Source organism: Loxodonta africana, chromosome 2 (assembly GCF_030014295.1).
Source record: "Loxodonta africana isolate mLoxAfr1 chromosome 2, mLoxAfr1.hap2, whole genome shotgun sequence".
NCBI classification, from domain to species: domain Eukaryota; kingdom Metazoa; phylum Chordata; class Mammalia; order Proboscidea; family Elephantidae; genus Loxodonta; species Loxodonta africana.
In genome coordinates this window covers 40,877,752-40,891,814 of record NC_087343.1, presented here as the reverse complement: position 1 = coordinate 40,891,814, position 14,063 = coordinate 40,877,752, and the positions used below count along the sequence as shown (strand labels likewise).

The 14,063-nt window shown below is 39.3% G+C and overlaps 1 protein-coding gene across 1 annotated transcript in view; it reads right to left on the bottom strand.

Annotated features, from left to right (window-relative positions):
• Positions 1 to 14,063, bottom strand: part of SPEF2 (sperm flagellar 2) — a 219,544-nt gene that overhangs the window by 36,361 nt on the left and 169,120 nt on the right. Inside the window, 1 exon segment of the mRNA XM_023545418.2 lies at positions 11,551 to 11,780. Within this exon segment, the coding sequence (XP_023401186.2) occupies positions 11,551 to 11,780 (230 nt within the window).

Here is a 14,063-nt window from a genome sequence, read left to right as displayed (position 1 = left end):
ACTTCCAAAGCCAACCAGTTTCTTGGCCCAGTCTTGACTTGACAGCCTGAGTTGAAGATTTATTTCTAGAGTTTTCTCAATAGCATTTTTTATTGCCAGAGGATTCTGCTTTTCTACTGTCTGTACTCCAACAATCTGACAGTGCACTTTTCCTGCACGTGCAAACTGCACATAGACAAGCTCGGCTTCCTTGATGGAACCGTCTCTGACTCCATCGCTGATGACAGAGAAAAATTTACATTTCTCTAGTTTCTCTCTTAGATTTCTCCGTTCAACTTCAGCAATAAAATAAGCAAACATTCTAGCTGACTTGTTCGTTCTGAATACTGGGCCGATGTCAACTCCCTTCATATCATCCAACTTGCACATCCAAATAAAATCTTTGAGGGAATGGCCCGTTTTGGCAATAGCATGGCATGATCTGAATAAGTTCTCCACTCGGCCGAGGGTGACTTTGCTCATAGTCTTCACCATCAGCTCAGTGGCGGCTTTGTTCACTGGAGAGCCACTTGTTGCTTCCATTAACGAAGCCTTGGCATGAGCCTCGCTGAGGTGATGTGCGTTGAGAAACTCAGTCCTGAAGTTGTCAGTGCCATAAGAAAAACTCACTTGACTTCCCTGTGACTTCACCCCATGCTTACGACACAGGCTACAGAACATAAGATTTAATATCTCATCATATACAAGCCAAGGGTATTTTTTCAGCCAGATTTTCAAAAATTGATTATTCCTCTTGGGAAGGTAATCGTCAAGCATCAGCAGCTTTTTCCGGTCCTTGGTGACACGATCAACATCATCTGGAGGATTTCTGCCTTTAAAATAACTCCACGTTGTTAATTTAAGCAACAAAGTCTAGCCTCAGCCTTGCTTAACCCTTGCTCCCACATTTGCTCATTATTTCTGAGAAATTTATAGTGAGAGTTTATTACTTAGCAGGTATTCAGGTAACTGGTTTATTCTATTTAAGTGTTTCAGGTGGTTTATTTCATTTAATCCTCACAATCTATTATCTACATTTTATGGTTAAGAAGTTGGACCAACTACTAATGTCACCAGAGTCCCTGGGTAGTGCAAATGGTTAACGTGTTTGGCTGCCAGGTTGGTGGTTGCATCCACCCAGAGGCACCTCGGAAGAAAGGTGATCCATTTCTGAAAGGTCACAGCTGTGAAAACCCTATGGGACACAGTTCTACTCTAAGACACATGGGGTTGCCACGAGTTGGGAATGACTCAATGGCAACTTTTTTTTTTTTTTTTTTTTAAGGATTCTAGATTGATTACTGCATTTCTGTGATCTGAATCTGATCTAGTAGAAGAAATTCACCCACTGAGAGAACCACAAAGTGCACGGGGGCCACACTTCTCTTCATGGTAATTCCTAGATTTTGCCACCTGGCAAGATACTCCTGATGATAACGTCAGTTTTTCTACATTATGCCTTTTCTAAGAAATCTTTCTGTATTTCTTGGTTTGTGTAAATGTCAGACTAGCTTAATTGAAGCAATTTTCACTTCAAAATATGGGGCTTACTTACCTGCAAATATCTATTATTCATATTTTTATCATTTTCTCAGAGACACTAAGTCTAGTATCTCTGAAAAATCCATAGAACTTTCCACTTACCTCTTTCAGGCAATAACCCAGGTATCTTTTCTCCTGCCTCTAGGTTACTTGAGGCTTTGTAGAGAGATTAACAGTGTCTGCTCACCCCTCAGATGTCATGTCTTTCCTCTTCTAATCCATTCTCCACTTCCCTTGGCTCTTCGTGCCTTTGATAGCCCTCCCCTGTGTGTTCTTTGCATGCCACTCGAGACTTCACAACCTGATTTTGTGGTCTCACCTCCTGCCTTTTGCCCTAGCTGGTTTGTTTGCTGTTCCCTAGAAATGTCATATCCACTGCTACTGAGCCTATTCCGACTCACAGTGACCTGTAGGACAGAGCAGAACTGCCCCAAAGAGTGTCCAAGTCTATAAATCTTTACAGAGGCAGATTGCCACATCTTTCTTCTGCAGAGTGGCTGGTAGGTTTGAACCTCTGACCTTTTGGTTGGTAGCCAAGCACTTAACCACTGAGCCACCTTACAAATCTCTATGTCTCCTCCATTTTCCCTTTGCTGGAATGTGCTGCCCCTGCTTCCCTTCCCAGAAGACTCAATTCAAAAGTCTCCCCTGAACTAACCCTTATGCTGACCCACATAGACAGCAATAGTACTAACCACTCTTATATATAATATACTAATATATGTAAAAAAACAAAACAAAAACTAATAGCTACTTCCTCCTTTGAGCTCCTCTGAAAACTGGGTGGCTACTATAGTCACTACAGCCAAGAGTTCTGAATTTGTACCCTTGACCTCCCACCAAAAATAAGAGAGGTCTTCAGGAGGGGCTCAAAGGACGTGTCCCTGTCAGATTACTAGAACAATGTTATAGCTCATGACAACAAAGCACAACCTCTCTTGAAGAAGGAGTGAGGCTACAGAATTTGCTGGATTCTGTTCTTTCCAGAAAACCTCTCAGTAGAGGCCAAAATAGCTACAGACCAAATCTTTAGGGGCATTATGCAGAGTACTGATAGGCTTGCTAGGAGAAGGAGTTCTCATGGTTTAAGTAGGGGCAGAGGAACACTGCTGAAGTGTTCTAGCTTCCACAGAGTTCTGATTGTTTCCGTTAGAGAAGGCCGTCTTCCTGATGTATTTGGCCCTTGATACTTAGAGACAAGATGTACCTACTCAGAGCGTACTGCAGTACACAAAATGAGCGTTTTTGTTTTGGATGCTTATAGTCCCTGAGGGGCCACATACATAATGCTTTAATTCTACCAAGTGGTGTCGTTTTTTCTGGAAGCATTCTGGGGTAATGCCGTGTGTGTATATTAGGGTATGTGCACCTCAGAGCACTGAACTAATATTTTTGGCAGATAAAAAGAATAGTTCGTATAAATATTATATAAACTTATATATTATATAATAATATAACCGTAATTATATACTAATTATAATTATGTATTATATATGATTTTACTATATAAGATATAGTGTATAAAAAAAGTGTATATATACAGTAAAACCTGCAAAAGCTGATAACTGTATAAGGTGGAAACCTGTCAGAAAAGGAAAATTCAAATATTTTCTACTAAAACTATCTACAAAATAGTTGTAAGATTGCACCCTGTCAAAGGTGGAAAATTTTTGAGACCCAGAACAACAAAACAGTCCCACTGAGTTCCGGCTCTCACAGGTTTTACTATAACATATAATAACCCCAAAAAACCCCAAACCTGTTACCATCAAGTCAATTCTGACTCGTAGCGGCCCTGCAGGACAGAGTAGAACTGTCCCATAGAGTTTCCAAGGAGTGCCTTGTGGATTTGAACTGCCGACCCTTTGGTTAGCAGCTGCAGCTCTTAACCATTGTACCACCAGGATTTCTGTAATATATAATAGCTTATAAAAAAAAGCAAAACTCATTGCCATCTAGTCGAATCTAACTCATGGAGATCCTATAGAAGAGAGTAGAGCTGCCCCATAGGGTTTCCAAGGAGTGGCTGGTGGATTTGAACTGCCAAGCTTTTGGTTAGTAGCCGAGCTCTTAACTACTGCATCACCAGGGCAGTGGAATATAATAGCTTACGTTACACTTAAATTGCACATTCTATATGTTTGGAATTTTTCCAAGCACTTTACATTTACTAGTTGATTTAATCATCATAACGACCCCATGAAACAATCATCATTATGGCTCTCATTTTACAGATGAGGAAAATGAGGCGGGGGGAGGTTAAGTAACTTGCTTAAGATCACACAGCAAGCTAGGGGCAGAGGTGGATTTGTAAAGAGCAGTCTGATGTCTGTCATCCATCACGGGGTGTTGTGGGTAAGAAGTGAATTAACGTATGTAAATTGCAAGCACAGGGTCTGACACCTGGTGAGCACCTTGCAAATACTGGCTGTTGCTACAATTCAGAAAATACTCACTAAATATCGCTCTGTGCTGGGAGTATGCTTTGGAAATGATTGCTGGCACAGTTGGTGGAAAGAATGACTTGCTAATTCTTCGCTGGCTGTTGCAAGCTACTCCTAAAATTCTAAACTATGGGTATTTGCTAGGTAACAAGAAAAATGTAAGCGTCATTAAACTGCATTTTGCACAATCTTGTAAGATTATCACTTGTTTTTGTTGTTAGGTGCAATCGAGTCAATTTTGACTCATATTGATCCTGTGTGCAACAGAACAAGACACTGCTCAGTCCTGCGCCATCCTCACAATCGTTGTTATGCTTAAGCCCATTGCTGCAGCCACTGTGTCAATCCATCTCATTGAGGGACATCCTCTTTTTCACTGATCCTCTGCCAAGAGTGATGTCCTTCTCCAGGGACTGGTCCCTCCTGATAACATGTCCAAAGTACGTGAGTTGAAGGTTCGCCATCCTTGCTTCTCAGAAGCATTCTGGTCTTCTTCCAAGGCAGACTTGTTCGTTCTTTTGGCAGTCCATGGTATATTCAACATTCTTCTCCAACACCACAATTCAAAGGTGTCAATTCTTCTTCAGTCTTCGTTGTTCATTTTCCAGTTTTCACGTGCATTTGAGGTGACTGAAAACACCGTGGCTTCGGTCAGGCTCACCTTAGCCTTCAAGGTGATATCTTTGGTTTTCAACACTTTCAAGAGGTCTTTTGCAGCAGATTTGTCCAGGGAAATGCATCTTTTGATTTCTTGACTGTGGCTTTCATGAGTGTTGATTGTGGATCTAAGCAGAATGAAATCCTTGACAACTCCAGTCTTTTCTCCCTTTATCATGATGTTGCTTATTGGTCCAGTTGTGAGGAATTTTGTTTTCTTTATGTTGAGGTGTAATCCGTACTGAAGGCTGTGGTCTTTGATCTTCATCAGTAAGTGCTTCAAGTTTTCTTCACTTTCAGCAAGCAAGGTTGTGTCATCTGCATAATGAAGGTTGTTAATAAGTCTTCCTCCAAACTTGATGCCCTGTTCTTCTTCATATAGTCTAGCTTCTCGGATTACTTGCTCAGCATACAGATTGAATAGGTATTGTGAAAGGATACAACCCTGACACACACCTTTCTTGACTTTAAACCACACTGTATCTCCTTGTTCAGTTCGAATCACTGCGTCTTGATCTATGTACAGGTTCCCATGCGCACAATTAAGAGTTCTGGAATTTCTATTCTTTGCAATGTTACGTAATTTGTTATGATCCACACAGTCAAATGCCTTAGCATAGTCAATAAAACACAGGTGAACATCTTTCGGGTATTCTCTGCTTTCAGCCAGGATCCATCTGACATCAGTGATAATATCCCTTGTTTCACATCCTCTTCTGTATCCGGCTTGAATTTCTGGCAGTTCTTTGTCCATATACTGCTGCAGCTGCCTTTGAATGGTCTTCAGCAAAATTTTACTTGCCTGTGATATTAACGATATTGTTCAATAATTTCAAATAGTTTGGTTGGATCACCTTTCTTGGGAATAGGCATAAATATGGATCTCTTCCAGTTGGGTGGCCAGGTAGCTCTCTTCCAAATTTCTTGGCATAGACCAGTGAGCACTTCCAGTGGTGCATCCTTTTGTTAAAACATCTCAGTTGGTATTCTGTCAGTACTTGGAGCCTTTTTTTTGCAAGGACTTCTTCCTTCAGTACCATTGATTCCTGATCATATGCTACCTCCTGAAATGGTTGAACATCGACCAATTCTTTTGGGTATAGTGACTGTGTGTATTCCTTCCATCTTCTTTTGATGCTTCCTGCATCGTTTAATATTTTCCCTGTAGAATCAATCCTTCAAAATTGCAACTCGAGGCTTGATTTTTTTTTTTTTCTTCAGTTCTTTCACCTTGAGAAATGCCGAGTGTGTTCTTTCCTTTTGGTTTTCTATCTCTAGGTCTTTGCACATGTCATCATAATACTTTGTCTTCATGAGCTGCCCTTTGAAATCTTCTGTTCAGCTCTTTAACTTTATCATTTCTTTATTTTGCTTTAGCTACTCGATGTTCAAGAGCAAGTTTTAGAGATTCTTCTGACATCCATTTTGGTCTTTTTTTTTTTTTCCTGTCTTTTTAATGACCACTTGCTTTCTTTGTGTATGATGTCTTTGATGTCATTCCACAACTTGTCTGGTCTTTGGTCATTAGCATTTGATGGGTCAAATCTATTCTTGAGATGGTCTCTAAATTGGGCTCTCGCGGACTTGTTCTGGTTTTCTTCAGTTTCAACTTAAACTTGCATATGAACAATTGACAGTCTGTTCCACAGTTGGCCCCTGGTCTGGCTCTGATTGATGATACTGAGCTTTTCCATCATCTCTTTCCACAGATGTAGTGGATTTGATTCCTGTGTATTCCGTCTGGCAAAGTCCGCGTGTATAGTTACTGTTTTATGTTGCAATGAAGTCATTGGTCTTGCAAAATTCTATCATGGGATCTCTGGCATCATTTTTATCATATTTTCCAATTACCAATCCTTCTTCTTTGTTTCCAACTTTTGCATTCCAGTCGCCAGTAATTATCAATGCATCCTGACTGCATGTTTGATCAATTTCAGACTCCAGAATTTGGTAAAAATCTTCAATTTCTTCATCTTTGGACTTAGTGGTTAGTGCACAAATTTGAATAATAGTAGTATTTATTGGTCTTCCTTGTAGGCATATGGTTATTATCCTATTACTGACAGTACGGTACTTCAGGATAGATCTTGAAATGTTCTTTTTGACAGTGAGTGCAACACCATTCCTCTTCAAGCTGTCATTTCCAGCATAGTAGACCATATGATAGTCCAATTCAAAATGGCCAATATCAGTCCATTTCAGCTCACTAATGCCTAGGATATCAATGTTTATGTGTTCCATTTCATTTTTGACAATTCCCAGTTTTCCTAGATTCATACTTCATACATTCCATGTTCTGATTATTAATGGATGTTTTCAGCTGTTTCTCTTCATTTTGAGTCATGCCATATCAGCAAATGAAGGTCCTGAAAGTTTGACTCCTGTGTAGGTCAGCTTTACTCTGAAGAGGCAGCTCTTCCCCAGTCGCATTTTGAGTGCCTTCCAACTTGAGGGGTTCATCTTCTGGCACTATATCAGACAGTGTTCTGCTGTTATTCATAAGGTTTCACTGGCTAATTCTTTTCAGAAGTAGACCACTGGGTCCTTCTTCCGAGTCTGTCTTAGTCTAGAAACTCAGCTGAATCCTGAGTTTCTAGACTGCCACGAGTGACCCTGCTGGTATTTGAATACCTGTAGCATGGCTTCCAGCAACATAGCAACATGTAAACCCCCACAGTACAGCAAACTGACAGACTCGTGGAGGGATTATCACTTATAAGGTTATTTTGTGACAACCACATCAACAAACGATAATTTCATCTAATTCCTACCTCACCAAAGGAGATTTAGAACCATCATGAGTGGCAGAAATTGATCATAAATGGAGGGCTAAGTATAATCATACTATATGATGCATTTTCAATTTTACATTGGCTTTAGTAATGACTATTTTGAATTTTTAAGTGGGTTAACCAATACTCAGAAGAAAAGTTCTTGTTTTACTTCTTTCTATTTGTAGACTGATATTGGCTATTTAAAGTGTTAAAGTGTTAGATCATTTGTTTTAATCAAAGACTATCCATTTTCCTCAATAATTCTATTTGCATAGCTTAATTAAAAGTTGCATAGTATAATTTAATGACATCAAGACTCCTTGTAAATTTGCTTAAAAATCCTACTGTGGGTCCAATAGCCTAATAACTGTTACATGTATATCTGCGTGGTTTTTTTTTTTGAAAAAAATCCACATGTTCATCATATTTTAATGTCTTTTAGTGAGCTTGAAAGTTGCATCTTAGATATCATTGGTTGAATGGGAATATATGAAATAATATAAGGAAATATCCATATTTCTTGGCTGAGAAATAGCAGTAACTTTCAAGTTCCAGCAAGAAGTTCTGTAGGACTACATATGACACAGTGGCTGCAATGATGGTCTCAAGCATAACAACGATTGTGAGAATGAAGCAGAACCCAGCAGTGTTTCATTCTGTTGTATGTAGGGTTGCTGTGAGTCCGAACTGACTCGATGGCACCTGACAACAACACACATGAAGAAATGTACCACTTTTAGCCAGTTGATCCATACTTTCAAAACTGACACCATTTCAGCTAAGATGGTCTTTGGAAATTGTAGAGTAAATTGTATGTAAAGAGAAAGGAAGACATGATAAAAGATTGTTTTCCAGTTATTAAAGGAATACAACAAAAGACTTCATTTAAAAGGTGGATGGGCGTATATTGTTTGAGGCAGTGAACAATAATTACAGAACCGAGGAAGAAAGACAAAGCAAGAGGATGCTTTTGTGGAGACAGGTGGGAGGGGGAGAGGGAGCGAGTGGGAATTATGGGACTTTCTCAGGGAGGGTCAATGTCAATATTGGAACATGACTTCAAGGCTGTCATCAGAGAGCCTCTGATTCTGTGACCCTGGGCTGGGGAAACAAAACAAAACAAAAAAATGCTAATTCCCTGCCCACCCTTTATTATTAATGGGGCCCTGGTGGCACATGGTGGCACAGTGGTTAAGTGTCTGGTTGCTAACCAAAATGTTGGCAGTTTGAATCCACCAGCCGCTCCTTGGAAACCCTATGGGGGCATTTCTACTTTGTCCTATAGGGTCACTATGTGTAGGAATCCACTCAAAGGCCATGGGTTATTCTTATTATTAACATTATTAATAAAGAAAACAGTACTCATAAAAAATAATAACAGTGAATATTACATCTAATGATAGAATACCAGGCACTGCAATAAGTAATATTTCTACTGATATTTATATAGATGTAGATATTCACACATACATACACATACACACATACACATACATATATCTCAAAAACAATGTACGCAATATATATATTCCAAATGACATAACTCAGTTAACAAAGGAAAGGGTTTAAACGGTTTGCTCCTAGACACTAACTCACTTTGAACAATTCAAATCCCCAAATCCCATCGTATTATATAGCTTTTAAATTCTGCTGGGATTACAGCTGTTACTCTTTATTCTGGGTTAATTCTCCAGCTTGGGTGGGTGAAGTTGGTTCTCCAGACAGAGAAGGCTTCCCCTTCTGTTTGCCTGCAGCTCAAGCAGCTGGGAGGGAGAAGCAAAACAGACTCCTCACCATCCCCTGAACATCCACACTCATGCCTCATCCACATGTTGGCTAGTGGCAGGCAGTGCCCTGAACTTCAAATACCCTCCATACCCTTGCCATCAAATACATTGCTCTTTACTTCCTTCAGTTCCCCACTTCAAGGTATTCCTGCACAGACTTTTCCCTCACCAACCTTACTGAACGCTGATTCTCTTTTGCTTTGCATTCTTGAGTACTTTTATAAAGTTGATACTTTGTTCTAGAGAGAACTTAATTAGTGGTTTATAGTTTTGTCTTCTTTGCTTGCTGTTTCAAGCGACAGTACAGACTCCCTGAGACAGGTGGTTTGACTTTGACAAGTCGCTATGGAGTTGATTCCCGCTCATGTGGACTCCGTGGGTGTCACCGCAGGATCATGCTCCATAGGGTTTTCAGTCAGTGGGTGATGTTTTGGAAGTAGGTAGCCAGGCCTTTCTTCCAAGGAGACTCTGTGCGGACTCAAACCTCCAACCTTTTGGCTACAAGCCGAGTGTGTTAGCTGTTTGAACTACCCAGGAACTCTGGTTTGCCTTTTACTTCTTTTTTTTTTTTTTTTAAATGAACTATTCATCTCCCTTCCCTTTTTCTTTCCTGTTCCTACCATACTTTCAAAAACAGTTGTACTTGGAGACACATGTATCTGTTGACATCTTTTAGTCCTAAGGGTTTGTAGAATTAATCTTCTAAGACTTTCACATATCAAGTTAAAGCTATTGTTATTTAATTTTAAGCTTTTAACTGACATATAAACTCTGGTTTTGAGGCTGGATCCAAGAATGGATAACACCAAGAATACTAGGGTCCCTTCTGAAAGGGATTATGAGTGGCAGATAATTTTCAAAATCTGTTTCCACTTACTCAAATGCACCAAAAGGTTTCAGTTTTGCCGTATTAATTGGGTCATTTCCTCTCAGGCACCCCAGTGTAGGATTAAAGCAAAATTATATTTCATATCTAGAATCTTTTTATTTGTGCTTTTTTGTTTTATATTGTTAAGAAATTGTGTGACTAAAGTGAAGAGCAAAAGCAACTTTGAAGGGGGAGAGATTTAATAAAGGGCATCGTGAAGGCCACACAACAGGGGAGAGGAAGGAATCTGTCTGACTGAAGGACTCCAAGGATTTCAAGGGCTGGCTTTATAAAGGTTTCTGTTCTGTTTTGTTTTTAGTACCTGCTGATGGACACGTTTCCTTCCTGTCCAAATGCTGCCAATCTGAGTGGTGACCATCCATACCTTGTGTGTTCATACCTTGTAGGTGTAAATGCTGCTCAAGTTGATTAGATGAACTGACGCATGCCAGGGGAGGGTTTCACGCTTACACCTATTTCATCTATTGGGTTTAGCCAGGAAGTCTTCCGAACCACAGCAAAGTAATGCCCTTAATGAGATTTGATGTGGGTTTCTGGAAATACTGGGCTTTTTAAAATTGAATGGAATATAATCATTATGAAAGTAGAATCACGAAGACTAAATTAATGTCAGTTGACTACTCTCTAAGGAAAAGAAATGATTTTCTAATAGTAGAATATGAATAGTAGAATATCGTAGAAGACAAAATAAACCCGTTTGTGAGGGGCACCTTAGTTCTGTGAGAAGGAGCAAGGACTTTGAATGCAAATAGTCCAGAAGGACACGTGACCATAGGCAAATTGTTCAACTGTTCTGTGACTCAGGGTCCAGACATATACAATGAGATGATAATCCTACACAATCCATCTGATTTAACTGTGCTATCCATTGATGGACCACATTGAAGAATACCTGGCTGTAGGAAGGGCCTGAGTAAACAAAACTGGGTAGATGCCAAAGAGCCATAATGATAAATAGTGAAGGAAATAAGGAATTTGTGCACAGCAAGTAACATTTAATCAATTAAGCAACTATCTGTCAAGAATTTATGTAGTTTTAGTCACTATCTATAATGTATTGAGGGAAAGGGCAAATATAAAAAGGAAATTCTCTGCTCTGTGGTCTCCTTTCACAGACAGAAACACAAACTCATAATTCTGATACAAAACTTAGACTAGAAGTATGCACAAAGGCTGTCCCTCAATTGCCAGATGGAGTAATACTCAAATTTACCAACTTGTCCCATAAGGAGCCAAGGGGGAGAGGAAAGAAAAATTACCAGGAATGCGGATTGCCATACTGTTAAAGTATTAGTTGCTGTGATTCTCCTGGCACTTTACTTCAAATCTTTGTTGTATGAAGCAAATATGTGATAAATTAGAACAAAGTAAGGGCTCATTTTAGTGCTATGCAATCCAATGGACTGATTTTACTTGTGGACAAGTGATTATTACCTTCCTTAATCTTAACCTTTTCACGATAATTGTTTTTTTCCTACCTTTAGGTGCCACATCTAAGAACTGACTTCGAAGACTGTCAAGTTGCTCAATAGTCAGGGTCCCGTTTTCTTCCTTTTCTACAGGTGGGGGACGTATTGGTGGTGGAGAATCTGGAAAGACTTTTATATCACCATTAATGAAGAAGTCTTCTTGGTTTAAATAAAGTTCATTCTGAATTCTTGTAGATGTTTCAATATGATAGCGAGCTACCTCAGTTAATTTCTCAACACTAAAAGAAGAAAAAAGTTATCTCCATTAAAGACATCTATGAGACTAACAGTGTTTGCTTGTAAGACATATATAGAAAGTGAACACACTGTATTGTTAAGTTAAACAATTCAAACTGCATGTTTAAAATTTTCGATTTCTCCTCAATTTTGGAAAAAAGCAGGGTATAAATAAGTCTATGCAGATTAAAAACAAAATACGTGTTAATTACTAGTCATTCATTTTATGTAGAGCAGAACAAAATGAGAAAACATTAAGTATGGTTTTAATATTATTATAACATTTTACTATGTGTGCAAGAATACATAAAGGACATATTTTATTCTAAGTATAAGCTGGAATAAGGTTAGAGGACAGAATAGCCAGTAAAATATGACTGTTAGAATATACATTTACTTGGAATTGGGGTAAATGAAAGAGTGAACCAGATTCGATAATGTGTTTTAGAAGAGTGGATTTTCTCTAACGTTGTGTCAAAGAGTTTGTTGTTATCTAAGATACAGTCATCAGAATGGGCTCTGATGCACACAACCCCCTGAAGTTGCTTTGCTTCACCGAGAATAACAAACCCTAACTAGATCACGTGGCTGTAAGCAGCAGTGGTTAGCAACGACGATGGTGTAGTAGAAATAGCACTGGAAGCTGAGTTCTCATTCTCGGACATTCTCTAGCCACGGGTCCTTGGTAAATCACTTAAATGCCCTGAGTTTTGTCTTTACAGCGGAACCAATAACACACCATCCCCTACCTTAGGTTTGCTGTGTGGAATCATATAGAGCATATGGATTTAAACCATGGTGGAGAGTATAGTTATGCCCGTAATTAGTGAAACAACATTTTAAAGGCCAGAGAAGTTTTATGCATGAATAAGTACAATAGCACTGTGTTGAAAAGCCTTGTTCAGTGTTCAATATCTTACAATGAAAGATTGAACATCACAGGAAAATGAATATTTAATATGCTTTTATATAATTCAGGAACACTAAATTATTCATATACTGAAAGTAAAAAATAGTTTCTTTTCAAAGATACCCTTGAATTCAACCCCAGCATGCAGTCTTTGAGCGTCCATATAGCATGTATTATCTAATTAGTTTATGCCTGAGGGTGTTTGTGTGCTGGGGAGCAGGGGAGAAGGACATCCAACAGCTTCTGACTTTAGAAGGTGAGGGAGGAGGGACTGCAAAAGGAGACACTCAACCATCGTCAGATTTTAGGACAGGTGTACGCCACCTAGTGGAAGATTACCAAGAGTAATCGGCTACTGGGAGAGGAAAAAAACGCCAGGAAAAGAAAAAATAGGCTTTGGCATTCAAAGAGATTTGATAGCGCTTTCTTTTGTTTCATTTTTTTTTTTTTCTTTGTATCACCAAAGAGTTTTTGTAATAATAAGAACAGAAAGTGTAGCCAAAACTTCTAGGTTTTAATTTCTTGTGGCCACAACACACGAGAGCATCTGCAGATTTAGAGGACAGAGACGTATACAGCATTAATCAGTACGTGCAGTATAAATCTGAGTACATCTGATCAAAATAAGAAGCGTTTACACTTGATAGCTACGCGGATGGCAGCCATTGATCCTAAGAGTCAGGAAGGCCCATTTTCATCTTTTTTAGGCAGGCAGAGAACAGAGCTAAACGTCTCTGCTCTGTGATGCTCGTATGTTATAACATATTCAGTAGCGAAATTTATAACACATTTAGTGGTGAAAATAAATATATATATATATTTTGTTACTCTGGAGTCAGCAGTTTTTAAACAACTACCTCGTCGATTTTACAGCAGGACTTTCATTATGAGACAAGGATGGAGAAAACAAACCATCAGAACTGGTTTTTAGAGGGCCGATGTTGCTTCTGAGATACTTGACATTTGAATCCTATGTACATAGCAACTTCTCAATTTTCAGTAAATGTTGCAAACTGTAGTGTATCACAGAATCTAGATCTAGTAGAAACCTCTGAGATAGCCTGGTTAGGGTGTTTCCTTTCATAGAGGAAGGCGACGAGGCCCAAAGTGATTAGGCATGCTGCTAATTTTGTGGACAATGTGGGACCAGAAATCAGGTCTCTTCTTCTCAGATGAGGGCCATTTCCACTCTTCTGAGCAGTCTCTTTATGCCTTCCAGGGGAGAGCTCAGAGAAAGAGACTCACTGCCCCTCACTAGCAACAATAATCTGGAAAGCCTCTGGAGGTCAATGGAAAAGTACAACTGGGTATTACCCTTGCAAGGGAATTGGCCTAACTGGCCAAGGGTTCCAGTGAATAGCTTATTAATCTCCTC